Source organism: Erithacus rubecula (assembly GCF_903797595.1).
Source record: "Erithacus rubecula genome assembly, chromosome: 3".
Lineage (NCBI taxonomy): Eukaryota > Metazoa > Chordata > Aves > Passeriformes > Muscicapidae > Erithacus > Erithacus rubecula.
In genome coordinates, this window is record NC_136689.1 from 141,132,980 (window position 1) to 141,159,166 (window position 26,187).

Consider the following 26,187-nt stretch of genomic DNA (forward strand, 5'->3'; position numbering starts at 1 on the left):
AATGCTTAGGAACTGAGTGAATACTGTCAGATCTTTCTGTTTTGCTAAATTGCTTTGCTGAATATGTTCCTGGTTAGGCTACAATGTAAGAGCTGAAGAAGTATTTTTGACTGCTTCTTTAAAAAAGAAAAAAAAAAAAATCCCTGTGATCTGAAGCTCTTTGAGTTTCAGTAAAGAACATTTTCGGTTTGTTTTGAACCTTTGCAGCAGTTCAGTAGAATATTTTCGTGTGAAGATTAAGCTTTCATGCAAGTAAGTGCTTGATTGATTGTCTTTGAGGACTTCTCTGTGTAATTTCACTTAAAAAGAACTGCTACAGAAAAAAATTGTGTGCAAGATCAGCCAGAGCTTTCTGAAATTTTGATGCTGTTTTTGTTGTTAAAAATATTCTGGTAATCCTACAGAAATATTTCTTCCTGAGACTGGTTTTCAGACACAAAATGCAAAATAAGTTTGGCTTTCAGTAATTTCATAGCATTTCAAGTTAAGTACTGTTTATTAGTCTGAAAAATGCAAGAGCTGTGGGGAGAGGTTTGTTAGTCACTGGAGCTGGAGTTTTACTTGGTTACAATGTGTTTTCCTTAGTACCATACTGGAGGAAGAGAAGCTGCAACAAGAAGAGCGAATGAGAATGGAATCCAGGCGACAAGTCACGGTGTCCTGGGACTCCGGAGGATCAGATGAAGCTCCTCCCAAGGTAGCCAACACTGAGAATTACGTGTGTTTGAAACAACAAACTTCAACTTTCTTTTTATTCCTTTATTTCTTCAAAGCCAGCCCTGATGGGTTGGTTCAGACCACGGCATTTTGGCCAGTTCTGTTCTCATCTGGGAAGCCTTGCCTGAGATGACCCAGCTCTGCTTGAGCTGTGCTTAGAGCTGATCTGTGCTGTGATACTGCTTTAAAGATTTTCTGTTTCTGCTTTAAATTGTAAAAGATACCCATAGCTGCCACAAAAATTGTCTCCTGGCCTTTCCTTCTCCTGCTTTCTTTTTAGCACTCTTGTAAATTGTTGGTTAATAAGCTCTCAGGCCAGCGTGAAGTTTATTTATAACACATTAGTGACAGGACAGAAGTCAGCTAATTGCATTTTCCTTCTTCTGGACAGAAAATTAGGGGTTTGTTTCCAAGGAACGTATGTGGTTTAGTTTCCACTTCATTTTCATTTCTGTCCTGTTTGGATGTCACTGATGGGTTCTGCAGCTGTGGGAGTCCAGCCTCACCAGTTACTGAGTCCTCTTCCCTCTCAGTGACTTGTCTGCTTCCCCTCAGAGTTATTTTTGCAAGTTTTTACTCGAAAGTTGGAGCCTGTATTTTGAGGAATGTAATTTTTCTGCAGTCACCACCGTATTGTCTGTGTCCTGATAGCTTGTGGTGAATTCCTGGAGCTCCCAGCTTCTGGAGCTGATAATAATTCCACGAGTACTTGTGCTGCACACATTCCCCAGCACTCATAGAAAGGCAACTTTTTCTTTTTGGTTGGTTTTGGTTTGAGGGGTGGGGAGGGTTTGTGTGTGTTTGGGGGTTTTGAGGTGACTTTCTTTCCATTTTCAGAGTGTTGCCTGATCAGATTTCTGAGCTTAGTTCTGCATTTTGATACCTTGAATGCAAGCAGGAGATGAGGGCAGTGGAATTGCAGTTTTCATTTCAGAGTTAGAAACACCAGACAATCCATCAACCTATTTAGTTATCTGAGATGAATTAGCAGGATTTGGTGTTCACCTAAACAGACAATATTCCAAGTTACAGAAGCAGATAAACTGCATAAATTGGACCAGTATAATGCTTAATTTGAAATGAGCACCTTTTGTGTGTGATGTATGAGCTGAAACACTTGACCTAAGGTGTGTTAAAAATGCAGTTAATTCTGCCACTGGAGAGAATCTGTTTTGGGGGGGTTGCTATGACCTCACTGTATTTCTGATGCTGTTGTTGGGTAGGTTTTTTTTATACATTTCTTTTGTGTAAAATACGGATGTGCTTAATAATGGAATTGGAACAAGTGGAATGTTGTAGGTAAAAGTTATTAAATTTTTAATACAACACATTTTTTTATTCTTCTGATGATTCATTGTAAGAGTTGCAGGTTGTTACAGGTCCTAAACTCCTACACATCCTCAAACAATTACCAGGTCACACAATCCATACTATGAAATCACTTGTATCTCACAGTGATATTTCTGTTAAAAATCTAAGACAGAAAACATCCTAATCTGGAATGAGAATGATTTTTTTCATCAAGCAATGATAAATTTTGCACTCTCCAGTTAGTGTGTTGCCTTTAGCTGCCAGCAGGACTGGGAGAGCCCTTTGCACAATGATGAACTTTGGGGTTTTTTTCTCTCTGGTAGTTTTTTCTCCTCCTGAAATACCTAGCAGTGCTGTTCCTCATTCAAAACCAAACCCTCAGCTATACCTTTGGAGATTCAGATTATGATCAAAAGCACTTTCCATGTTGAGGTAATTAGTTACACAGAAGTTAATTATCAGAACTAACTTTATACCTCAGAATACCACATAGAAATAGCCATGCAAATAAATCATTTTGGTTTGTATTATTCTTAGTGGAGCAAAAGAATTTACTTTTGGGAACAATCACAAAAGCAACAAATTAACAGCAAACATTGGAAACAAGGCTGTATTGCACCTGGAATTTGATTTAAGAATTGCATTCTTAGATGGTGTTCTCTGTAGAGTTAAACAGAACAGAGCAGGTCATTTAGTGCAAGCAATTAAATAACCACAAAGAATTCACAGAGCAGCCATTATTTATTGACATACTCAGCAAACAATTCAGCTGCATCCATTGCGAAGCAAAAATGGAGGAAAACTAAATTTTAGTTGTTTAAAAAAGTGTTTGTAGTTACAGAAAATCTGTTTTGGGCTGGTTTTTTTGACGTTTGCCAAACCTGTAAATGTTTGTCTCAGTGAAATATAATTTTCTGGTTTTAGCTGTGTGTGTTAAATGATTCTAAAAATTCCTTTTTGTTTACAGCCCAGTAGACCTGGTTACCCCAGTCCCAGATCCAGTGAAGGGTTTTATCCAAGTCCACAGCATATGGTACAGCCAAATCATTACCAGGTATTACATTTAATACTATGCATGTATTTTTTTTACATATGTGGGTTCTCTGTCTTAGATGCAGATGGTGGATTGAAGCACTTTTTACATGGTTTATTTTAATTCAGTTCTGTTCAATGAGTTTTGTTTTGCATTAAAAAAAATCCCCAAACTGAGCCTGGTAGGTTTACTCCAGTTGGCAAATATTTCCACATCTGATGTGTTGCTCAGATTCTGAAACTGCAGTGAAACACATCAGACATTTCCATATTTATTGAAGGAATGTGGTGTTCATGTTAACATTTGTGCTGAGCTATGAAATCACTTGCTTTATAAAATGGCATTCATTTGGGGCCTTTCCTTGGGATCATTGGTATTTTGTTTTCTGTGTCCTGATAGCTGCTGCCTTTACCTCTATAACATTGTATACTCACAGGCTTTGTTTCCTTCCTCAAACTGCTGAAGAAATTCAGAAAATAAAAATTGTCTTTAAAGGACTTTGAGCAATTTTAGGTTTGTTCAAGGCTGCAGCCATATTACAGTGTCTCAGTCAAGGGAATTTTTTTCCATTAAGAGAGGGAGGTTTTCATTGATTTAATAAGTACTTCAGGCTCATTAAAACTACTTGGGTTTTCCTGTGGAGAAGTTCCAGGCCACTCAGCTCAGCACACTAATTACATGCTGCCACTCAAGCCTTAAGCCTGTAAGATACAACAGGGGGTACATTTTTATGGGGCTCTGTAGGGTGATATTTGCAGGCTCCTATTAACTGGAACATAAGCTCTGCATGTGTAGCTCTTACATATGTATCTGTAGATTTTTTTTTGTCCTCAGAGGACTTTGATCTCCTTGACTGCAGAGGTTAGGGCATGCTCTGATGCTGCAGGTTTGATAGGCACCATAAAATACTTATCCTCAAAAGTTGTATTTCTGTACTGTTGCAGTTACTCTAAAATACTTATGTTATGATGGGCATCCTCAAACACTTCAAACAGAAGTGTCATATTTTGGCTCACTTTCCTTCTTTTGATGTTGCCTCCCCTTCTTCCTCCCAGTGACTGCTTGAATTGAGTCATTTCTGTGCTTTTATGTTTATGTTATGTTGTCTTGGAGGGGATGTTTTCATTATGGGGAAGCACAAGTCTTACTAATATCTCTGTTTTTCTCTTTGTTTTTGCCTGTGTGGGTTTTTTTTGCCCCCTAAAGGTGTCTGGCTACCCTGGTTCTCATGGGATACCAGCCATGGCAGGCAGCATTTATCCTGGGCAGGCTTCTCTCCTGGATCAAGCAGATTCCTGGAACCATAGGCCTCAGGAAATATCAGTGTGGCAACCAAACATGGAGGTATGAGATCTGACACATCTCTTACTGTGTTCTGTACAGTTCAGTGCACTTTTTGTTATTATAAATTGCATTACTTTTATTATTTAAGTAGATCTGTTATAAGAAAAGTGAGTTTTTCTGGTGCTTTTAAAATTACCTCACTGCAGGGGACTGGGAGTCAGGACTGAATTATATTTTTTAAACAAATTCTTCTATGTGAGGCTGGGCATGAAGTGTCACTTCACATGAATTCTTGATGAAGTTGTTACTACTTATCTTAACCAAGTGATAACAAATATTTGTTGTTTGGTAAGAGAAGGCTTTACTGGAACTTAGTGCTGTTCACAGGGATGGGAACACTCATGTAAAAAAATACCTTTTGGGAGATTCCCAGCACAGCTGAAGGGTTGAGACTTCTTTGTAACTTACCCAGAAGAGAAACTGAAATGGTCTGAAAGTCTGTTCCTGAGCTGAATTCCTTCTGGGCTGTTTCCAGCCTGTCATGACTGCACTGAGCTGCTGAGGAACATCAAATTAATTCCCCCTTTAACTTTCTGGGATTTTTTTTTCTGTTCTCTACTGTTGTACACTTTTTAATTCCACTTTTTTCAAAGATTTAGTTTGTGCAGCTTCTGTCTTAAATGTTTCTTCTCTAACCAGCTCTATTCCCTGCGTTCCTGGTAAACATTTAAGCAAACTCTGAGACTTAGCTGTTAAATACAGGGAAGTTTGTTACCAAATTTCCCTTGGCTTTTGTAAAAATACAAATGTATACACTATTTCCTAATGATTTCCAGACAGCATTGGGTGTGGTATGTGGAGTATTTGTAAGCTTAAGAAAGACCTAAATATTTGTGGTCAAGAATTCATTAAAAAATGTTTTTGTGACATGCTTTGCCACTGTTGGCTAACACTGAATGGTATATTTGTTTTGATTTAAAAAAAAAAAAAAGTATCCTTCAGCTTTTAACAACTGGATGGTTACATTATTGCTCAAGATCAAGAAAATGAAATTGATAATTCTGGTTTTGTTGTCTAGCTTCAATGAAGTGCAATACAGGAAGTGACAATGTTGCTGAAAAACAGAACAGAATCTTTCAAATCTTTTTTGGTTGCAGTGACTAAGAACAGGGCAGATAAAAACTTTAGGTTTGGAAAGATCTTCTTCCACTGCTCTGCTTCACATTTGGAGGAGCTAAAGAAACTCTGCTTGTCTGCTGCTAAGAATTCACTTCTAAAAAACTTTCCTTTTATAATCTCTTAAATTCCTGCACCTGCTCATACAAATTTGAAATTGTGAGACTGAGTAAACTTGCTGTGGATTGTAGGATTCAGGCACTTTGGAGATCCGAGGGATGAGCCAGGTTCTCCCCACACACCTCATGGAGGAGAGGTTGATACGACAGCAGCAGGAGATGGAGGAAGATCAGCGCTGGCTTGAGAAGGAAGAACGATTCCTGGTAATTCTTTGTTGCACAGAGCTTCTTCATTCCTCCTGATTTTTGGTTTTGTATTGCAGCTGGCTAAAACTGGTCACTTCTGTGACGTGAGAAAATTTACAGGGCACAGGGCCCCCAAAATGTGGGTTTGGAAACAGGTTTTAAAATAAGTGGTCAGCTGGTGAGAACTGTATTTTACATATCTTGAACAGCTGGTGAATCTCATTTTGTCCAGTTGAGTGTGTGGGGGAAGCTGTGAGTATAATTCTGTGCCTGTCTGGAGGTTTTCTGTTCTTAAACAGACCTGTCTGTGTGTACTCTAACCATAAAAAGGTGTAACCATCAGCCATCTAATGGCCCTGGCTGTGCTAAGAGTAGGAGAAAAGCTCTGAACCTCACCATGAGCAGGAAGAAGAAATCATTGGTAATGGGATCTTCTGATGCTGTTTCTCTGCAATTCCACAGTTCCTTGTTGTGAGTGCCACTGTTTTTTTGGTTCAGCTCTGGCTTCCCAGCTGTCAAAATTCAAGTTGTGTGTTAAATTTCTCCTACTTGAGGCTGATGGCTACAGATGGAGTAGAAGGTGGGAGTAGAATGTTACCAGGAGGGAGAGGGGGATAATTTATAGTGCTGTGGTGTGGGCTGTGACAGACAGCAGTCCTGTGCTTGATCTTAGACAAATTTCAAGGAATGTTTCAGTTTGGAAATCTGTGTTGTAGCTACTGGTAGATTCCCCATGTCCAGGACATGATCTGGCTGAGATCCACACTGTGGCTGAGCTAAGAAGTGACTTTTGATTAATTGGTGTTGAAACTGGTTTCCTTCTAAGTCCACTTGGGAATTTGCAGTTTCCCACTGGGATGACAGCAAACAAACCACTGTGCCCAGATTGCTTGGTCTGAAGAGAGGGAGGGGAAAGGAAAATTTCTTCCCTAATTTAGGCATTAGCTTTTCTAGTCTTGTTTGGCACCACTTGCTTGTGACCCACACAATCCAGGAGGTCAAACTCATCCCACTGATGGTTTAAAGTTTAAAGATGGTCAAGAACTTTTCATGGAATCAGTGTGCTTTCTGGGAATGAGGCATTGACATTGTAGGTGGTGGCAGTAGGTTGTGTGGGAACTTTCTGCAGAAAACTTTCTGACCTTTTGTGTAGGATAAATAATTATTATTTGTAGTGTTTGTTGATTCAGTGTCTGGACTATTATTAGGGTGTTTATCATCCCCCAAACTGACATTGAGAAGAAACTTGCTGATTTTAATTTTATCTGTAATACAATCATAGCATCTGTTTGAGAGAGATTTGCTGTGTTTCCATTTTGTGTTAGTTTTATTGTGAGGAAACACAATCTCTCTTGCATTTATTCTGTTGAGGAATTGGAATCCATAAGACACTTCAATTATTTTTCTGTGCACATTAACATTTTGACTTTGGGGTTCACCCTTGAATGCCCATTACAAATTTATACCCCATATTAGGAGCTAAATGAGCTGCTGGTAGCCACAGGGTGCCTTTGAGCCTATAGCAGGATGTGGGTCAGGAGAATATTCAGTTTATTTATAGATGGGTGTTTCTTGGAACAGGAATGTGGGTGAGTTTCTAAGTTTAGCCCTGAGGAAGTCTTGATGTGGAAGTCATTCTGGGGAGTCACTCTTGGAAGCCTTGCAGGTCTCCTGAAGGATATCCACAATCCAGATATGACAATCCAAACATGTGAAAATAAGCCATTTATTGAGGCATTAAGGCCATATAATGATGTCCAGCATATAAATAAGCCAGATATTACAGACACATGCTCCTTTGCCACTGTCCTGTAGTGAGTGACAATTTACATTTCTGCTCTGGGAAGAAGGGCCTTCCCTATTTTCATTCCAGGTGATACAGGGAGAAGAAATCTGGCCCTCCCTTGCCTGCTTTAGGCAGGTTTTAAATAATATTTGTCCTTTTCAGCACAGAGGACAACAGATTAGAGACAGATTTTAATATTTGACTTACTTAACTATAATATTTAACTTTTGTAACCATTTGCAGTATTCTCAGTGTAAACTGTCTGCTTCCAAAAACAGCTCTATTTACCCAATCCTCAGGCTCTACAGCACATCCCACTTGTACTACTGAGAGTTGGACTCACAAGGGAGCAACTGCAAATCATTTATTGTAAGACACTGCAACAAGATGAAAAATCCTCTGTGGGTTTCTGTTAGTACATTTATTGTTTCCCCAGAGTAACACCAACTTGGTCACAACTTGAAATTTACTGCTGCTTCTGCAGGGAGAAAATACAACTCACAGCACATTAGTACAGGGATAAAGAGCACTGATGCTGCTGGAAGGGACTCCCCAGATGGGGAATTCAGTTGCAGTGGCATTGAAATGGAAATGTGCTGGTCTTTGGGGAGGTTGTTATCAGTGTAAGCAGTTTGCCTGAAACTGGTCCTTGGAGAACATGGCACTAGTCAGTATTTGAAAGGATAAAAATTTTGTTTCAAGTTGCAGCCTTAACAGAATTCAGAATTCTGGAAATTCTGCTGTAAAATGAGAAAACAAACAGGTCTTTCCTCGTGGGAAGCTCCCAAACAGAAATTAATCTGTTGTGTAAAAATTGAAGAGTAAAGAAGTATTTGATTTTAAATTGTACCAAATACATTCATTGGAGAATGAGAAGAGAATTGGTGTAGGGGTTGACTTTGGGGGATCCAGGACTGACTGTGGGTCTGCCAGCTTTAATGGACACTGATTAAAACTTGTGATGATTAAATTTTCATGCTGTATTGATAAAAGTGCTGTGGAGATGAGCATCTCCAGGAAGGACAGGAATAGGTGAATTATTTTTGAGAAAGCTGAAGTGGAGACACAAAGCATTACTGCACCTAAAGCTTGGTACAGATCACTACAGGAGACAGTCTCTGTCCAGGGCACATTCACATGGAAGATGAAATGGCTGTGCTACAAACAATCTGAAACCATCAAAAATTATCTCTGAACATTTTACACTTCTCTTCCTTTAGGCCTATTTAATTGGCTGCTCCTTCCTTTATTTGGAGTTTCCAGATTGAGCCTTTCTTTCTGGCTGTGCTGATGTTATGTACATTATTTTTAATCAGATAAATAAAGATATGTATGTGCATGCCTGTTAGTAACTCATCAGCAGACAGAACAGTTTTGTACTAAGAAATTTATAGTCCTTTCTGGGATAGCTTAAGAAGAAATAACTCACATATTTTCCTTATCATGCTTGGGTTCATTGGTTTTTTTCCTGAAATTCCCACATAGTTGTGGTTTTGTCCTTATTTTGACACTAAGAACTGCAATTCAAGTCTAATTGATGTGAACTGTTGCTAAAATAAGATTCTAATTTTAAGCCTGAGAAAATCCTACCAAGACATTACAATTCAGCATGTCCTGAGAACTACAAGGCTTACATGTTCTTTTATTAGCAAGTAACCAGAAATACTGGGAATAAAGTGGATTATGTCCCAGTTTGTCAACATACACATCCTGTCTGAAAACTCCTCTTGACATTTCCAAAGATTTCAGATAGTAGGCTTATTTATTAAAAAAAAAAAATCAATTTAACTTTGAAGGACTTTGTTGTTCTGCAAGATTTTAACGACATAAAATTCTTTCTCTCTGTGGTTTTTGGGAGGTCCAGAGCCATGGCAGGGACTGGAAAGATGGCAGGGTGTTCTTTGGGGCTGTGAAATGGTGGGTGAAGTACAGAACAGGTTTGGTGTGAGGCTCTTTGCCTAGAGAATTAATATTTCATTAATATGTTATGCAATATATATGCAACATATTAATGTTGCATTAAACAGCTGAAGGACCTCAGTATTAAAAATTTAACAACGCATTGATGTCTGGCAGCATGAGGGTCTCAAAGCTCTTGCTACTGCAGAAGTAGAATTGCTGCTGAATAATACTTTAAAATACAGTGGGAGTTTGATCATCCAAATCACATTTATTGTAAAATAGTTTGCCTTCTGACATTTCCACATCTGCACAGATGAATAAATCAGAAAATCACTTGGTCAAACGGGATTTGTTAGAATTTATTAGAATATTAAAATAAGTAAATATATAATTGGGACTTTTCTTAGTCATTGAACACAAAAGTTGAATGCTTCTCTTTTGTTCTGTGTGTTCCTGAGTGTCCCAGGTTTTGATGGGCAGAGGAGAATGTTTGTGGAAGTTGAAAGAAGTTTATGTTCTTAAGGATTTTTTCCTTATTTCTAAGATGCAGCTGCTCAGGGTCCCTCTGGTTTGCCATCCCCCCCTGGCATTTGGGATCTGCAGTTTAGGATCAGGTTCTTGGAGATGCCAGGGCAGCACCCCTGCCCTCCACAGCTTTTTTTGTGTGGGGATTTTTGTTGATAATGTGTGAGGCATTTGTCAAGTTACTAATCAGCATTTTAGTGACATTTTATGAGCATTTGCAGCTTTTCTGGGCTGTGGGTTGTGTGCTGTGCATGTGGGGGGTGTCCTGTGCTGAGTTGCCTGCTGGTGGAGACTTGGGGAATGGAATTGTTGCTGTGGTGTGGAGACTTTGGATGCTGGAAGGAGAGACCTTCTCAGCAAGACAAGGAGAGGAGATGGGTATTGTGTCTGCTAATTTAACTTTTTGCTTATATTACTAGGAAAAAAAAGTCCTGTTATTTTGACTAGTGTGCATTTTTGTGCTTCTGACTCTTTCACAATGCTCAGTATCTCATTGTCTCTGGAGTCTGCTCTGATGGTCCAGGGCAGGGGTTGGAACAAGATGATCTTTAAGATCAGTTCCAGCCCAAAATATTCTATGGTTTAAGGTGCAATTTTTGAGTAATAAATGGCTTTAAGTGCAAAGAGCACTAAAGAACTCTGTGATAAAATAGTCTTTGGTTATTTCCAAAGAGTTTGGGCACTTCCCTGGATAGAAATGAACATGAAATGATGGCAAATTGTGAGCAGTGTAATAGAAATGTAGTTTATCATATGCTTTATATGGATATTTAACAAGGATAGCTATGTACTTTAGCTGAAAAATACAAAGAGAATCAAGACTTCACCTGTCTAGTGAAGTTTCAGACTTACTCATATCAAATGAGACTTTAATCAAGAAAAATTCCTTCATCATAATGAGAAAATAAATGAGATGAGTCAGTGATAAGTTTCATCTTGAAATTTGTCACAAATTCCTGGAAAACCATTAGGAGACCATTTGTGTCTGTTTCAGTTCTTCACATTTAAGATGGGGTTAAATGCTCCCTGTCTGATATGATTTGCCTGTTTTTAATCTGCAAGTTCTTTCAGGCAGTGGCTGTCTCTGGCTGTGCCTCTCAGTCTGCAGAAGACTGAATGAAAATCCCAAATGTAAACCTTTCTGACAGGCTGGCAGCACAACTGGACTATTTTTAATGACAGAAGGTCAATATTAGTGTGTTTCTGCAGGTTCTTTCTGCCCTGCTGGTTTTTAGGGTCATTTGATAGGATTTGTGAGTTGAGATTATTCTTTAGTATTCTTAAAGGAGGAAGGAGTCTCAAATAGCTTTAAACAAGAAAAGGATGTATTTGTCCCCTGAAATTAACCCTGAAATAACATGTGGTCAGTTTAGTGACACTGTGTTTAGTTACACCAACATTTCTCTTTAAAAAAAATGTAATTTTCATCTTGTGTGTGACCATTTTATCCCTTGAGTTATCAGTGACTCCTCATCCAGTCTCATAGGAGAGAGCCAGATAAATCCTGTTTTTAAGTGCCAGAATTTGTGCACAAGAAGCACACTGTAATTTTGCTGAGCTTGTGTCTTCAGATGATTGTTAACCTTGGCTTCACATCCACTATTCCTTTGTCTCTCTGTGTAATCAACATTGTCCTTGAAGAATAAATACAGCATACCTGGATTTGCTGGGGAGATAAGTGGGGTTTTCCTGTGCAGGGCCAGAAATTGGACTTTGTGGTTTTTGTGAGTCCCTTCCAACTTAGGATATTCTGTGAGAAAAATGACTGATTTATGTGTGGGAGGTTAAAAAAAAAAAAAAAGAAAATTGCTGTGGTTTTATTTTTGCTTTTAAAAACAACCAAGCCCCGGGTTCCTGTATTGTGCTTAGAACACATAAAATAAAAATTTGTTTGTTGCTTGTTTGGGGAGAAAAGGGCATCTGGATGGCTTTGTTGGCTGTCTGTATCCAAATGGAGTGTTTAGAGAGCTGCAATAATTGGCCCCATTTGCTTGGACAGGGAGCCAAGTACATCTAAGCCATCCTGGGGCAGGAAGTGGGAATTAATGTGCAGCGTTTCTCATCCTCTGCTTGGAATTTTGCTGTTGAGAAACAAGTTTGTTTTTTGGTTTTTTTTAAGGAAAAACCCCAACTTCTGCTGCCTTTGAGAATACTCAAGTGCAGGATGTGCAGTGTTGTTAGGCAGTGGTGCTTTGGGTATTTCTTAGAGCACTTTCACTGCTGTGCTGCGGAGCAGGAGCAGCCGAGGCTCAGCGGGGGCACAGGGGTGGGAGTGGAATCACATCTGGATCTGTCAGTGTGCCTTTGGAACAGGATTCTCCTGGCTTTACACCCCTCTGAGCCAGGGGAACATCATGGGTGAGCAGAGCACAGGGTGAATGGTTGGATTTGTGTTTCAGAAACCCGACATGAGGCTCTCCAGAGGCAGCATCGACCGGGAGGACGGAGGACTCCAGGGCCCAGTGAGTGTGGGGGGATTTTCTATCTTCTGCTCTCCCAGCTCTTCCTCCAGGTTCCTGCTGGAACATGCACTGGCTCAGCTGTGGGAGAAGATTTAAAGGTTTTGCTAAACGTTTCCACTATTATTACATGGTGGTACAGCTTTCCAAGAGACTCAGCTTCTGTGGGAACAGCAGCCACAGCAAAGTGGTTCATGCAGCAGTTTGGGGGATTTGGGGTTTGTTGGTTGTTTCTCTTTTTTCCCCCCTTGAAGCTGTTCTTGAAACAAATACTAAAATGTTTCCACAAATACAGTAATTTCCAAGTGCTCACGTGCTGTAGAATTTGGCCTTTTATTTAAAAATGGGGATTGTTTTCTGCAAGTTCTGTCAACAGGAAACAGGATTAAAGTAACTTTTGCAGTTGTTTAAATATCTGAAGGGTTTTCTCACAAGGAATGTAAATGTTGCTGTTGTATTGCCCAGAAATCTCTTTGAGGTAAACGATCCACTATGAAACAATTGGAATAAACCCACAGCCATTCCTTTATTCCCAGACAGCAGCTGCAAATCGAGTGTTCTTTCTTAGTGGCTTAACTCCTGCCTAACTAAAACCATCTCTTCAATTTTTTAATTGCCATTGGAATCTCTGGATCATACTTTTGGAAAAGGGGGATCAGGCTAGGGACTGTTAATGACACAAACCTGGTGCTTTATCCTCCTTTCTCCCCAGGAAAGTAGTGGATATTTTAAATTCACCCTCCTGTTTCATTTGGGATGTGACTGTAAACTCCTGCTTTGGCTTCAGCATTTCTTCACTTCTTAAGAATTTTGAGATTCTTCCTGGATTTGCAGCCAAGACAAATCATGAATGAGTGTATCAGTGACACACTGCAGCATGGTCTCTGGAGACAGTCATGTCTGGAAGCTGCTAATGTTTTTTCCATGAAGCTGAAGAACCAGTACTAGTTCTAGTAGGCCTTGGCTGTTGTTGCATCTTTATATAAGAGCAAGAAAAGTGTTGCTGCATTTTGTGCTGCTTGTGAAGATGCTTTGAGATGTCCAGGAGATTTTCAGGTCATGTCACAGGTTACAGATTCCAAACCCTTTCCAGGGGAAGTCCTGTCTGCTCAGAGACTCTTTAGTGCATGATAACTACATTTCTAGTCACAGAATTGGATCTTGTAGTTCGCAGTAGAGAGAACATAGTGAGAACATAACTCTGACTTCATTTGCAGTGGGAAATGCTTAATGCTGCTGTGAGTCAATTTGAGTTTCTGACTGAGAGGATTAGAAATTGGGCAGTGATACAAATGAGAAGTTACCACCCACATGTTGCAGTTCCTGTCTGATCACATTCTTTTGACCCATACTTTCAATACACAATTTTGTGGAAGTAAAAATGCAGGAGTTTTTTTAATGGAATTTCATTCTTCTGCCTCTCTCTTGCTTTCTTTATTTTCCCCTGGGGTTATCAAATTTGAAATATTTAGGTTAACAGCACAAATCAAAGGTAATGACATGACTGAATGTCTCCACTGTCCACTGCTTGTGAGGTGACCAACAGACCAATCTCATTTCTGTGACATTTTTTAAAAAGCCCTTTCTGTGGTGCTGTCCAGCTGAAACTGTGGTCAAACTTAGCACAAATTCTCTCCCTGCAGTGGCAAACAGCATCTCTGTAGGGATGCCACCTGTCCCTGTTTCCAGTCTGTAGTTCCTTTGCCCACCTAAGTTCTAGAAGGTGCCTGCACTGCCAGGCCCTTTTCTGCCCTGCTTGCTGGATTTCCAGCACTCTGGAATTGCCTGTCTCTGTGCTCTTGAAAAGCACCTGGCATCCATGGACTCCAGTTCCTCCAAAAGCAGATTCCCAGGGGACCTCACTAGTTCCTGGAAAGTGCCCAAAGTCCACTCTCTCCACTGCCAAGGTTTTGCTGGAATTTTTTCTCCTACCTCCAGCAATTTGAAACTCAACTCCTTTGTGGTCACCATGACCAAGACAGGTACTGCTCACCACTTGGCCCATGAGTCCCTCCCTGTTTGCAAACAACAATTCCAGGAATCACCTTTCCCAGTCAGATTCCTTAATACCTGCACCAAGAAGTTATTTTCACAGAAATTTCCTGGACCTCTTTGTGTCCACTGTATGATATTCCCAGTTGAATTTTGGAAGTTAAAATCACCCCTAAGGGCCCAAGGCAGTTGAAGCAGAGATATTCCATAATACTGTGCTGACACTTGTTCTGCTCACAGTGGTGATGAGGTTTGTGTGAAGGATGTATGAATACAATTACCAGGGAAAGTCACTTTATAGACTATTACAAAATTCTTCCAAGTGGATAAGCAAATGGGCCTTGACTAAGAGCTTTGCAACAAAACCAAAAACCAAACCAGCTTAGAAGTGTGTTCCCATTACAGAACCATTCAGCAGGAAGTTCTGGAGTCTCTTTGTTGTGTTTTCTCCTTCACCACCATGACCTCTACAGTTGGATCTGTGGGCACAGGCTGAAAATGGCTGTGACTGTCCCTCTACCTTTGAGCAATAAGGAAGGATGAACTGAAATGTAGAGAGGCCAGGGCTGTTGTGAGCAGTACAAAATACATGGAAATTCTTTTATTGCTCTGTAATAGACCTGTAGTGAGGGACTGATGATGGTGAATTGGGGTGTATTTTTAACTGGTGGGAAATCTGCTGACAGCTGGCTGCTCTTGTTGTTTGAGATTGAGATAGTGCTGATGAAAGCTGCAAGCACTGCAATAACTACTTTATATGTTTATTTTATTTTCTTTTACAGGCTGGTAACCAGCACATATATCAGCCTGTGGGAAAACCAGGTAAGCAGTAAATGCAGATACTGACATCTTGAGTACTTGATTGCAAGTCTTGCAGCAGCAGTAGTGAGCAGAAATTCACAGCAGTATTTCCATACAGGATGGATTCAGTCCCAGGTTTGTGTGCTGTGTGTTCAGGTTCCTCGTGCAGGCCCCAGACATGCAGTCAGCAAAGCCAAGGAAGTGTTCAGATCAACAAGCACGAAATGTCTAGAGAAAGCTGAGTCAGAGTGGGAATTCACCCAGAGTGGAGTTCAGACATGTAAAACAGCAGTAGATGCCTAAAGTTGGGTATCTTGGTTTCAAAAATGAATCACACCCAGGATTGCTGCTGAGAAGAAATCCAGTTTCCCAGACACACACAGAGCACATTGGCACTCAGCTGTGGTACCAGGGGTGACACCCTCTCAGGGCTGGGGTACCTGTACCCTGAGCAGTAGCAATTACCCCACAAAAGGAGTTTAGAATATTTTAATAAAACATCCTGTTCACAAGAAGTGCAGCTCCCACAAACATTGGATTTACTGCAGGACACCCAAAGATCTCCATCTCTGGCAGAGAAGAGCACGTGCAGCCTGTCAGTGCTGGCAGAGCAGGAGGGTGCAGGTACATCTGACACATTGGTGCTCTAAAAACACAAATTCTCTGTTGATCAGATCACGCAGCTCCGCCAAAGAAGCCCCCGCGCCCCGGAGCCCCCGGGCACCTGGGCAGCCTGGCCAGCCTCAACAGCCCTGGGGACAGCTACAACGAGGGTGTCAAGGTAGGTGAGACACCCCCAGCACTGGGACATCAGCAGGGCCACGAGAAATACCCCCAGCAAATCAAACACGAGGTAGTTTGGTGTTCCTGAGGCAGAGAACATGGAAAGGAAAAGCGACCAAGCTTCATGAGTAAATGATGTCATGGGGCAAACGCCCTGGCAGCTCTCCAGGGAGTGGGGAGGGAACTCATGTTCTCCCTGGCTGTGATTTAGTGTGCTCCTCAGCTAGAACCTGCCCAGACTGAGCTTATTTCTAATTTGAAGAGTGTATGAGGTGTCCCAAGTGGACCCAGCTCCTTGTTCAGCCCAGGCATCCTAGTTACTCAGATGGTACCTGAGTCTCCTGTCTTGGTCACAGGGAGGTGAGACCTGTCCTTCCTGCAGTGTTCAAAAAGCTCTTGCTGCAGCACCAGGGCTCCTCATGCCCTACCAGCTCTGGGGAACAAGGGAAATGGGCTCTCTGACCTGGGAGTGAGATACATCCTGATGTGTTGTTTCATTTCCCATAAATAGCAGTAAAGCCAAAACAGAAACTCGACAGTGGTTTTGCAGCAGAGGTGCTGCTGCAGGGTGCTGTGTCCTGCCCCTGCTGCAGCTGGTGCCCACAGAAGTGCTCCTGAGGATGCCAGGCACTCCCAAAATCATCCTTTGTGTGCTGTTCCCTGCCTCTGGCACTCTGCCACCTTTCTAATCTCCAGGAAACAGCCCTGCCAAGCCTGTAGTAAAGAGCAGGAATCCATGGTGTGGTGGCCACAGCAGCTGGGACGAGTGACCCTTATTTTAGGGGATTTAAGGAAAGACAGAAAAAACCCAGTTCATCTGAACATGAAATTCAGAACCTGCTATCAGAGCAGTGTGTTGAGCACAACTTGATCCCAGCCACTGCCAGCCTGTCTCACTCCTGCTCTGTTCTGGGATTGTTGGAATGTTGAACAATCAGTGTAAATAACCAGCAGTGGTGAATTTGAGCAGGATTATTTATTATAAACTGATGCCAGTGCTTTCCAAGCTGCCAAGCCTCAGAAAATGTCAAGAAGCAGTAACAGATGTGTTACTAAACTCGGCTCCTCTGAAATTTCCTTTCTAAATGCTGATGCTGGAACATGAAAAAATGTTTTTGAAATACATCCTTTTGACAACAAACAAACCTGAGCAGTCAGAGACATCAGTAATGACAAGTGAACAGGATTTGTGTACTAAATAACTCTTGGAGTTAGGAAAGAAGGGCTGATTTTGTCGTTTTCTGTCAAAAAATTCTTGAAATTGGATTGTTTTATGCCCCTTGAAGAAACAGTCCATTACTTTTTGGCATAGTATTTTTTAGGCTGCAGTCCTAAACTGAAGATGCTTCTAGGGTTAATTTCAGACTCCCTTTTCTGTACACCCAATTCAGACTCCCTTTTCAGGGAGAACACAAATGAAGAGGGTTGGAATTGCCTGCCCTGGGTGAGGCAGAGTCAGCCAGTTCCACAAAGAAACTCTGCAGAGTAGTGGTGTTGATATTGGGGATGAACAAAGAGAAACCAAGTGCTAAGAAGCACAATGTCCATAGTCTTGAGAGGTTAGGGCCTGGAGTTCCAAGGGTTGGTATCATCTGGGATGGGATCTTGGCAGTTCTAACAATGGCTGGGATGAGTTCTTGTGAGCAAGTCCTGCATAGTTACATGACCATCATGTCTTAGCTAAACAAAAAGTGTCAGAGAGGCAAATACAGAATTTTCTTGAATGCATGGAGCCCAGGTCTGTTAGTGCAGAGGGACCAGCAGTGTCCCCAGGACAGGTGTCTCCCAGGCCCTCTGCCCCACTCCCCACCCTGCTGCCTGCCACACTGGCTTGCTCCTGTCCAGCTTTGCATGCTCTCCTGCCCGTGTGTGAGCCAGGAGGGAGCACGGGGTGCATGGCAAACCCTTCCACTGCCCTCAGGGTGCACAGCAGTCGTTCTGCCCCACAGGTCCCAGAGCTAACAACAGTGGCTGCTGGTTCTGCTGGGGATGCCTTTACATTGCAGGCTTTTTAACTGGTCTCTGATTGCTACACGTTTTGGGTTTGTTTGGTTTTATTTTTTTTTTTCCTGCTGAGTTTTATTAATACTGTTTTTCTTTTTTTCCCTTCTTTTGGTAAATTTCTTTAACCTTCCCTCACATTCTGCTCAACCATAGCCATGGAGGGTAAGCAGTGCGTGAGCGTGTGTGTACGTTCCCTATTCCAAAATGTCTTTGCATGTGACTTTGCCAAATGACTGTTTTAACTTCTTGATTGCTGAAACTGATTCAAATCACAGCCTTTCCCTGCTGATTGAGACAATTACAGTGTTCTTTTTGCTAAATTTCTGATCAATGCACTAGCTGTTGGTACCTACAAAATGGAATCACCATGTGCTGAATCCTGCACTCCTTCCTTAGAGAAAGTCTCATCCAAGCATTCCATAGTTTCTTCAGGGCAGTGTATCAGGGACTTGCAGTGAAACATTTCTGGAGCTGGGACCAGTCCTGAGAGCCAGCACTAACCCAGTGTAGGGAGCTGAAGTGCCATGGACCATTTTGGATCCAGGAGGAAATCAGGAATTTTTTAACTTCCTGCTCACATTGAGTGGTTGCTTGGGCATCCCATAGTATGGAATAGCTGCAGGAAACTGGGATGCTTGGTGGTTATACAGATCTGTGATACTGAGGACCTTACAAAGGAAGTTTGCAGAGTTTGTTTTATTTCAGACCTGGGATTATTTCAGTCTGTCTTGGATTTAACTCCAGACTTGTTGAAAGTTTTACTTGTGTAAAGACCACAGGATTTTTAACTAAGTAGTTTTTTTCTGATCTCTTGGAATTCGCCTTCTAAAAGCATTCCATGTTTCCCACCTGTACTGGTGAAACCATTTTTGTTAACCTGCCACAGATTTTCACTAACAAAATAATAATAATAACATAGAATCGTGGAATAGTTGGCTTGGAAGGGATCTCAAGGATGATCTCATTCCAGTTCTCTCTTTAACTTAGCAGTATGTCAATGTGTGCTCTGACATTATTTTGGAGCACAAAAAGCCCTTCTGGAATGAGCGACCTGATACCCAAGACATGTTAAGTACTCGGTGCTCTCATTCCTCAGTTTATTCCCTTCTCTGTTGAGAGTGTTACACTGGAAGCTCATTTCGGAGTGTCATTTCGGAGATGAGGCTCAGTCAGAACTGAAAGGAGCCTCCTTCAGCCGCCGGGGCAGCTCCGGGCTCGGGGCTGGGCTCGACTCCGGGCTCGGGGCTCCGCTCGGGGCTCGGCTCGGCTCGGGGTTCCGCTCGGGGCTCGGGGCTGGGCTCCGCTCGGAGCTCCGCTCGGGGCTCGGCTCCGCTCGGGGCTCGGCTCTGGGCTCGGGGCTCCGCTCGGGGCTCGGGGCTGGGCTCGGGGCTCGGCTCGGCTCGGGGCCGGGCTCGGGGCTCGGCTCGGCTCGGCTCGGCTCGGCTCGGCTCGGGGCTCGGGCGCAGCCGAGCCGTTCCCGGCCGTGAGGGAGCCGCGCGCCCTCTGCCGGGGCCGGAGCTGCAGCCGCCGCTCTTGCCCGCAGATCCAGCCGCAGGAGATCAGCCCCCCGCCCACGGCCAACCTGGACCGCTCCAATGACAAAGTGTACGAGAACGTCACCGGGCTGGTCAAGGCCGTGATAGAAATGTCCAGCAAAATCCAGCCGGCTCCGCCCGAGGAGTACGTGCCCATGGTGAAGGTACGGGGCAGTGCCCAGCTTGGGTTTATTCTTTCCCTGAATGAGTCTTCATGTGGTGTAGGAGAAACTGCCTGAAAGCTGGAAGCAGAAAAGCTTTTTATGTTGATGGGGTGGGTGACCTGTGGTCAGATGCCAGAGCTTTGGATTCTGTGCCCAGGATTGTGGACAGCCCTGCTTCATGCCCAGCTTGCCTGTGCTTAGTCAGGGTGCTGAGTACTGTGCTGTCTTCTCCACATTGTCACTTTTTATGAGAAAAACTTATTATTAACCCTGCATCTTGTTTTGATGGTGATGGACACAATTGCAGGTGGGATTTTGAAGTGCCTGAGGCATGTTCCAACTTCTTTTCCAGATGAGCAATTAAATGTATCCACTGCCTCTTGCCCTCCTAAAATTCTCTCATCCATTTCTTCCAAGTTTTTAAAAGTTTATTTTTTTCATCTTTTTTTCTTAGGAGGTTGGTTTGGCACTAAGAACTTTACTGGCAACCGTAGATGAGACCCTCCCAGTGCTCCCTGCAAGCACCCACAGAGAGGTACGTGGAGCTCTGCTTAACCAGGTGCTCAGCCATTGCCTTCCCAGTCAGCCTGAGCCCTCTGGGACAGGTTTTGGTGCTCCCTTCTTGGCACAGACACACCTTTTGGTTCCCTGAGCTCCTGAGTTATAATTCTGCATTAAATGAATTTTATTAAAATTGTTGCAAGGACTTAGACTTGGTATTAGTGAATATAGGTGTCACCCATAGGAAGGTGACGTAAACCCCAGTATTCCACAATAGAGAATCATCTGGGGGTTAATTCTTAGATTTCACCTGCAGATGTCACCTGTCATTCACTTGCACATCAAGTCATTAAACAGGTAATGGAGCAGAGATTGGTGCAGCTGGGAGGGTGTCTGTGGTTCTGGATGAGGAGTGACTGGGAGCTTTCAGTGAAGTTCATAATGAAAACAGTTTTTGTCCAAAACCTTGAATGAGTGTGGTACTGAGAAAGCCAGAGAGTGGTTCTAAGTGCCATCTCAGAGGTTCATGCTGACTTGGCCATGTGCTTAAGCAACCTGTATCTACCTTGTTTAATTTTTAGAGCGACTTCTATGCTTTAGAGCTGCTTCAGTAATAAAAATAGTGACACTAATAAGGACCTGAAAACCCATAACAAGCTGTTAACACCACATTGTGGTTTAAAATCCACCACTTGGGTCTTGGTACTGTTTACCAGTGGGTGGCTCAGCAGATGCCAAATTCCACGTGGTGCCCTCAGAAACAGCCCAGCTTCAGGCAGGGGCTGTGGCTCTGCTGTGAGTGCAGCGTCTCAAACCCCCAGGGCTGACAGGGTTGTCTCCTTGCAGATTGAGATGGCACAGAAGCTGCTGAACTCAGACCTGGCTGAGCTCATCAACAAGATGAAGCTGGCCCAGCAGTACGTCATGACCAGCCTGCAGCAGGAGTACAAGAAGCAAATGCTGACAGCTGCTCACGCCCTGGCTGTGGATGCCAAAAACCTGCTGGATGTTATCGATCAAGCCAGACTGAAAATCAGCCAGTCCAGACCGCACTAAGCACTGAGGGGAGAGTGTCATCAGCCTCGGAATTCTGCTTGCGACAGGATGTTCTTCACCTTCCACCAGCAGTGAGGATTAACCCAGTGCAGTCCTGGCCTCCTGTGGCTTCAGCCGAGCTGGGTTCAGGAGGCGGCATTGTCAGCAGATGAGGTTTGTAGAGCCCGCGGGCGCTCAGAGCCGCAGCTCGCACCATCGCATGGGACACGCTTCGCACTGAGCTGCCACCGGGCCACGCTCCCGGGGCCAAAACTGGTGGAGCAGCAGATGGGAGAAAGATATTGTGAAGTGAAGAATTCGGGGAAACCTCAGGGCTGAGAATTCTTGCCCACAGTATATGAACTATCCAGACTGGAATTTTTTTTATTAGAACACTTACGTCGCAATATGCTAATCACGATTTACAGAGAAAGAATAAAAAGCTATATTTTCAAGACTTCAGTCATTTCAAGACAAACTAAAGCCCTCTTCATCTTCCTGCCTTTTACTTTTACGTGACTGTGTGAAGCATTTGTTTGGAACTAGCTGTAGGACACAACTGAACACTCGTCTTTTTCACCAGGATAACGTGCCAGTTCTTTTGTAGCAATGTTGTTTTCCTTGGAAGTGAAAATGCTGCTTTGTACCAGAGCAATTCAGAGCTGCATTTAGAGGAGATCTGTAACCATTCATGTCCCCCATTTTTATATAATTTATAAAGACAGATTAAAGCCATGATGACTATTTTAAACCCACTGTAGTTAACTAACCCATCCTTTTGTCTATCTTGCCTGGGAGGAGTTACGGTAGAGCAGTGTAATTAGATTTTCCTTGGTTTTCCAGTTATGCCATCTGTTCTGTTAAAATAAAAACCACACTCCCTTTTTGCTGTTGAGGGATATAAATTATTCTCAGGAAGAATATAATGAACTGTACAGTTACTTTGACCTATTAAAAAGGTGTTACCAGTGAAACGCTGACTCATTATTTCATGCATGTGCCCTGCTAAAGAATTCTTCCCTGGATACCCGTGTCTTTTTAACTATGAGTTGATTATACAAATACCTACCATCCTTTCAGAAAGTTGTTATGTAAGTGCAAAAGGTGGGACAGTGCAGAGTGCATCAGTTTGGTCCAGATGTGGAACAACTTGGAGGCACCCATCTTACAACCTGGAATTCTGTAATGCCTCAAATGCTTTGGAATACCCATTTGCAAAACTGCCCTTACCTTGTTGAACTGCTCTGGAAAAGTCCTGTTCAAAAGTTACTTATTAAATTCATGCCTTTTAAGTAGCTCCTTTCCAGTACAATGTTACATCTCCCACACCCACCCTCCAAACCAGTTTTCTGGCCAGGCAAATACATTCTGTATCTTACACAGCCTGAGCCCTTCACCTGAGGATTGCAGCCTTTTCCCCCACAGTGAAAAGCCTCTGGCCTTGCTGTGCCCCAGGAGCTGCACTGCTGCTGTAACCAGAGGTGCCACAGCACCAGCCCAGGCTCTGCCCTTCTGCTGAACACAGTCCCATCCTGCAGCTCCAGGCTGTCACCACCCTCTGCTCACTGGGAATTTGTTCCCCTCTGTCCAGAGGCTGTGGGTGCCTTTAGGAGCCTTAACTGTTTTTGTGAAATACCAAAAAGCTGACAAGGGAAGTTGCAAAGCGCCAGCTGAACACTCATGAGAGCAGTTTCAGGAGCTGCAGGTAACTGGCCATCCTCCACCCTCTCCCCTTCACAAACATCCACTGGGAGACACGAGTACAAGTAGATGTTCTTTATTACAGGCTGGTACAAAACTAATTAGTCAAAAAGACCAAAGCCCATGTCATCATCAGATTCCTCTGATTCTTCCTTCTTTTCCTCTTCTTTCTTCTCTTCAGCTGGAAAAGAAATGAAAACAGGATTTAATTTTTAATTTACTAGCTCACAGAAGTCACTTGTCACAAAAGATGACATACAATGACTAACATCAAGCGTGGAGACCTGAGCAGTCCTAACAACCAAAGCCAGCAGCCCACTAATAGTGTTTATACCACTAACAAAGTGGTTTTGTGCCTTCAGAATTACTTTTTATCAAACCTGAAAAACTTTAGGAGATGCTCACGCTCTGTATGATAATTCTGAGGGAACACTAGTCCTGTATGCTGATTCACTCATTTCCTCTGCAATGCCAGCCTTTCTCAAGGGGAGGGCGTGCTTTGCCCAGAGCACTCACACACGCACTGCAATGGCAGAACCACGTGGGAACAGCTTCTCTAAGCGGCGGCTGCCCCATCCCTGGGAGTGCTGGATGGGGCTGTGAACAGCCTGGTCCAGAGCACGCTGTCCCTGCCCAGGGCAGCGGGGTGGGAAGCGATGGCCTTTAAGCCTCTCCCAGCTCACGCCATTCCATGGATCCGTGTCGCGGCCGCCACTTACCGGGCGCGGCTCCGCCGGCGGGCGCGGCGCCACCCGCGGGAGCGGCGGCAGCCGGAGCCCCTCCGCCGCCCGCTCCCACGTTACAGATCAGGCTCCCGATGTCAATGTTCGCCAGCGCCTGCGGAGAACGAGAAGCGGCAGCGAAGCCTCGTTAACACGGGCGGGAGCTGCGGTGGGGAGCCCCACACGCCGCCCCGCGGCCCCTCTCACCCACCTTGGCGAACAGCCCCGGCCAGAAAGGCTCCACGTTCACTCCGGCTGCCTTGATGAGCGCGTTGATCTTGTCCTCCTGCAACGAGACGGCGGCGCTCAGAGCCCGCCCGGCCCGGCCCGGCGCGGCCCCTCAGGCGGCCATGCCGCGCGGCCGCCGCCATCTTGTGCGGCCTCACTCACCGTCACGGTGACCTCGTCGTCGTGCAGGATGAGGGCGGAGTAGATGCAGGCGAGCTCGGAGACGGAGGCCATGGCGGGGCGCGGTGCTGGTCGCCGGGTGGTTCGGCCTTAGCTTCGTACGAAGAACTCAGCACCTTGGGCCGCCGCGGAGCGAAAGGGGGCGCGCACGCCGGGGCGGATTTATAATGGCAGGACGGGTAACGTCACCCGTGACGTCACTCGTGACCCTCCGCGCATGGCAGGTCCCGCGCGCGCTTCCTCCTTTCCCCTTCCTCCCGCCCCGCGTCCATCTCCGCCCTCACGGGCAATAATGGAATAATTCATTCCTAAAAACCGAGACAGCGCTGAGCACCGGGTCCGGCCGTGGCCCCACGTGCCACATCCACGGCTTCAGTATCCCCTCAGGGATGCCGACTCCACCAGTGCCCTGGGCAGCCCTGCTAGGGCTGGAAAACTCTGGTGAGGCAATTTTCCCAGGATCCAAACTAAACCTCCCTGGCACGGCTTGAGGGACCCAAGCCCTCCTCCCCCACCTATTTCAGATCTCGCTAAAACTCAGTTTTCTGTATGTAATAAAATGGGAAGAAAAGGTGCAGAACAAGCCCTGGGTGCAGAACTGTGTAGCCTAATTTTTCCCGAGTAAGAACTTCCTTCAGTGCAGTGACCGAGCCCTGAGCAGATGGCCCAGAGCAGGTGTGGGGTCTCTGTCACTGGAGATATCCCAGCAGTGTCTGGTCACAATGCTGTCCCTGTGCTCTGGGATGGCCCTGCTGGGGCAGGGAGGTGGCACAGGGTGACCCCACTGTGGTCCCTTCCAGCCTCACCTGCTCTGTGGCTCTGGGATTCTGATGAGTCTGAGCAAATTCCAGAGTTTTGCTCCAAAGGCATCATCCAATTGTGTAAAACAAATGTTCTCTGGGTTGGTCTTTTTCTTTTATTTTGTCTTCTTGACAGATGTGCATTTGATGAACCTCACCTCAGTGGCTCATCAGATCATGGAACAGATTTCCTAGAAGCTGTGCTGAGGAGTTCTGGAGGAAAATGTGATTTGGGACAGCCACAGCTCCATCAAGGTCGAGTCCTGCTTGATCAACCAAGGGGCCTTCTGTGATGGAGTGACCACATGGAGTGGAAATGAGAAGGGCTACAGATGTCACCTCTGGACTTCTATAAATCCTTTAACATAGTCCCACACAACATCCTTCTCTCTAACAGGAGAGAGATGGATTTGATGGATGGATGGTTTGGTGGACAAGGAATTGGCTGGATGGTCACATCCACAGTGCAGTGATTGACTCAATGTCCAGATGTAGATCAGTGATGTGTCCCTCAGGTCTGTTTGGCACCATTAGGATTTAAAGTCTTCATCAAAGACATGAACAGGGGTGTTCAGCTGCACCCTCAGCACATTTGCAGATGACTCCAAGCTGAGTGGTGTGGCTGATACCTGAGGGATGGGATTCCATCTGGGCTAGATGGGGTTCTGAACAACCTGACCTAGGTGAAGATATTCCTGTGCATTGCAGTGGGGCTGGCCTATCTGACCTTCAAAGGTCCCTTCCAACCCAAAACAATTAAGTCAAACTATCAAAAATAAACTTAAGCAAAATTCTTTCAAATATTGCAAAGAACTTGAAAGCTTAGAATCCTAAAATGACAATTTTCTATTACCAGCAAAGTGTATCCAACAGCCTCCTTTTGTAGTGCTCCTTTACAGAAATTGCAGGATTTATTAGACCATTGCAAGTAAAACCTGAGGTAGGCAAGAGTTACTTTACCTGTTGTATCCATCCCTTCCTAAGGATCAGAAACAACTGAGAATTTAACTTAACAAAGATCTGACACTGCTCACTGCTAGAGATGATAAATGCACTGTGATGCAGTGCCTAATTTGTGGGTGCTTGTACCTATTAGTGGGGTCACCAGCTCTGAATTTAAGCATTTAAACTTTCTATTCAAAACACAGGGCAATTATCTACATTTTTATACCTAACTCAAAGCAGCAAATAAATGCACCTTTCCAGTGGGATTAAACATCCAGGAATCTCTGTCATTGCTGGC

General features: G+C 43.9%; 2 protein-coding genes across 14 annotated transcripts in view; one reads left to right on the forward strand and one right to left on the reverse strand.

Annotated features, from left to right (window-relative positions):
• The window catches only part of PTK2 (protein tyrosine kinase 2), a 188,169-nt gene extending 165,882 nt beyond the window's left edge, over nucleotides 1-22,287 (forward strand). For all 13 annotated transcript variants that reach the window (XM_079302187.1, XM_079302186.1, XM_079302188.1 and 10 more), the window contains 10 exons: nucleotides 586-697; nucleotides 2,996-3,082; nucleotides 4,268-4,405; nucleotides 5,713-5,844; nucleotides 12,439-12,501; nucleotides 15,273-15,312; nucleotides 15,966-16,072; nucleotides 19,622-19,777; nucleotides 20,232-20,312; nucleotides 21,125-22,287. In XM_079302187.1, coding sequence (XP_079158313.1) covers nucleotides 586-697; nucleotides 2,996-3,082; nucleotides 4,268-4,405; nucleotides 5,713-5,844; nucleotides 12,439-12,501; nucleotides 15,273-15,312; nucleotides 15,966-16,072; nucleotides 19,622-19,777; nucleotides 20,232-20,312; nucleotides 21,125-21,334 — 1,126 coding nt within the window. In that variant the 3' untranslated portion in view covers nucleotides 21,335-22,287. The remainder of the gene's footprint in view (nucleotides 1-585; nucleotides 698-2,995; nucleotides 3,083-4,267; nucleotides 4,406-5,712; nucleotides 5,845-12,438; nucleotides 12,502-15,272; nucleotides 15,313-15,965; nucleotides 16,073-19,621; nucleotides 19,778-20,231; nucleotides 20,313-21,124) is intronic.
• A 787-nt stretch (nucleotides 22,288-23,074) lies between these two features.
• RPLP1 (ribosomal protein lateral stalk subunit P1) lies at nucleotides 23,075-24,319 on the reverse strand. Its single transcript, XM_079299811.1, has 4 exons — nucleotides 24,127-24,319; nucleotides 23,948-24,022; nucleotides 23,734-23,851; nucleotides 23,075-23,195 (listed from the first exon to the last, which is right to left on the reverse strand). Exons 1-4 carry the CDS (start codon nucleotides 24,196-24,198, stop codon nucleotides 23,116-23,118), a joined length of 345 nt encoding a protein of 114 aa, XP_079155937.1. The 5' UTR covers nucleotides 24,199-24,319; the 3' UTR covers nucleotides 23,075-23,115.
• Between the last annotated feature and the right edge of the window lie 1,868 nt (nucleotides 24,320-26,187).

Coding starts and splice junctions, on each gene's coding strand:
- RPLP1 (XM_079299811.1), bottom strand. CDS start 24,198: ATGGCCTCCGTCTCCGAGCTCGCCTGCATCTACTCCGCCCTCATCCTG. Junction 24,023..24,126: donor ACGACGAGGTCACCGTGACG/GTGAGTGAGGCC, acceptor GTCTCGTTGCAG/GAGGACAAGATCAACGCGCT. Junction 23,852..23,947: donor GGCCGGGGCTGTTCGCCAAG/GTGGGTGAGAGG, acceptor CGTTCTCCGCAG/GCGCTGGCGAACATTGACAT.